We start from the raw sequence: 1,849 nt of genomic DNA on the forward strand, positions 1-1,849 counted from the left end.
CTTTAATTAAAAAAAACAAGGAAGAGCATTATTAAAATTTAAAAGACAAAAACCCATCTCCGTTCTTTCTACTTCATCATTCTCTCCGATAAAACAATCCAATCTATGGACAAAAAGGTCAAGTGGAGCTGGACCTCCGCCCTTATCGGAGCGGCATCAGCGGTGGCAGCCACGGCGGTGCTCTCAGCGAAGCCCAAGGACCCCACCTTCCACCTTATCTCCATCAACTTCACATCTTTCAAGCTCAACCTTCCAACCATCCTCGATGCAGAACTAGTCCTCACAGTCCATGTCACCAACCCCAACATCGCACCCATTCACTACTCCTCCACCGCCATGTCCATATTCTACCAGGGATCCCTCCTCGGCTCGGCCGCTGTAGCTGCCGGCTCCCAGCCCCCACGCTCCTGCCAGCTCCTCCGCCTCCCTGCGCGCCTCCGCGGCCTGGAGCTCGCCCAGCACGCCAAGTGCTTTGTCGCTGACGTGGCCAGGCGGGAGATGGTGCTTGACGCCGCCGTGGATATCAGCGGCACCGCCAGGGTGCTTTGGTGGGACCACAATTTTAAGGTGCACGTTGACAGCCACGTTACCGTCGATCCTGTGTTCCTTGATGTCATTGATCAGGAAAATACTTCGGAACTTGAACTTTTTGCCGCTTAATTAGTGAAACTGAATAATGAGCCAGTAATCAGTGATGGAATTTGGGAATGTACTCCAAACAATGGAGAGGAAAATTGTTATTTTTGGGAATTGGTGATAATCAAAGCTTTCAATCGTTTTATTTTTTCTTCCATTTTAGTTTTTTTTTTTTAAATTCACTTTAGCCTATTTTGATATTAATTCTTCTTTTCGTTCAATATCAACTAGTTGACTAGTTCCAACTCTAGTTTTAACTGTGAATGTGATAAATAAGATTATTGTTGTCTTGTTGAAGGCGTATAGGGTTGCCATGTATAGTTGTATACACTATACAGTGTAATTGTGTAACAGTGGCATTAGTGCAGAGAAGCAAACTGTAGCGTTATTAGCTTTTATTAAAGTTTTAAACTCTTGAACTGGTTTTTAAAATTGAATCAGTGTAAAACAAACAGGCAACAGCTATTGAGGGTACAATAAAGTGACAAACCCCTAAAACTGGGTTCATAAAAACGAGAAGAGTAGAGTGACAAATAAACTCCTGAAAATTTTATACTTCGAATATATTAGTTTTTAAAGAAAAAAATATTAATAAAGTCTTCTAAGATTGGACACATTATCTTTAAATTAATCTTTATGATTAAGGTAGAAGGTCTAAATTTAAACTAATTTATCCATGTTTGTTATCTTAAAAAAATTTATTAGTATTTTTTTAAGGACTAATATATCTGAAATGTAAATATTTAGAAATTAAAATTGTTAAAATAAAATAATCAAATTCATAATAAACAAATAAGCAAATTTGTTTATAATAGTATAAAATAATAAAAATATTTGGTATTAAATATTTTTATCGCATTTTAAAATGTTTCGAAAATATTTTTGTCATTGATAAGAATGTGAAATACTTTAGGCTACGTTTGTTTGCTTAGACATGGATACTGGTACATAAACACAGTGATATACATTTATTGTTGTTTGCTTATACACGAATTTTGAATGGACACGGTGGTACATAGAAACATCCAAAATACATAGTTTCAACGTCTCTCCTTAAAGTTGAGACATTGAGACACAACTTTTTTCATTTTTATCTCTAGTTAATTTCAAAAATTCCAGCCTTATCCCTACCTCAACCCTATTCTAACCCCTTTCTCTACTCCCTCTTCCTTTTCCGTCAGTCTTCTACCTCTCTCCAAATTTTTCTCCTCTG

At 37.4% G+C, this 1,849-nt stretch overlaps 1 protein-coding gene across 1 annotated transcript in view; it reads left to right on the forward strand.

The window, feature by feature from the left end:
- Positions 1-793, forward strand: part of LOC107634132 — a 1,222-nt gene extending 429 nt beyond the window's left edge. Inside the window, exon 2 of the mRNA XM_016337708.2 lies at positions 46-793. Coding sequence (XP_016193194.2) covers positions 46-660 — 615 coding nt within the window. The 3' untranslated portion in view covers positions 661-793. The remainder of the gene's footprint in view (positions 1-45) is intronic.

Source organism: Arachis ipaensis, chromosome B03, assembly GCF_000816755.2.
Source record: "Arachis ipaensis cultivar K30076 chromosome B03, Araip1.1, whole genome shotgun sequence".
In the NCBI taxonomy this organism is placed as follows: Eukaryota; Viridiplantae; Streptophyta; class Magnoliopsida; order Fabales; family Fabaceae; genus Arachis; species Arachis ipaensis.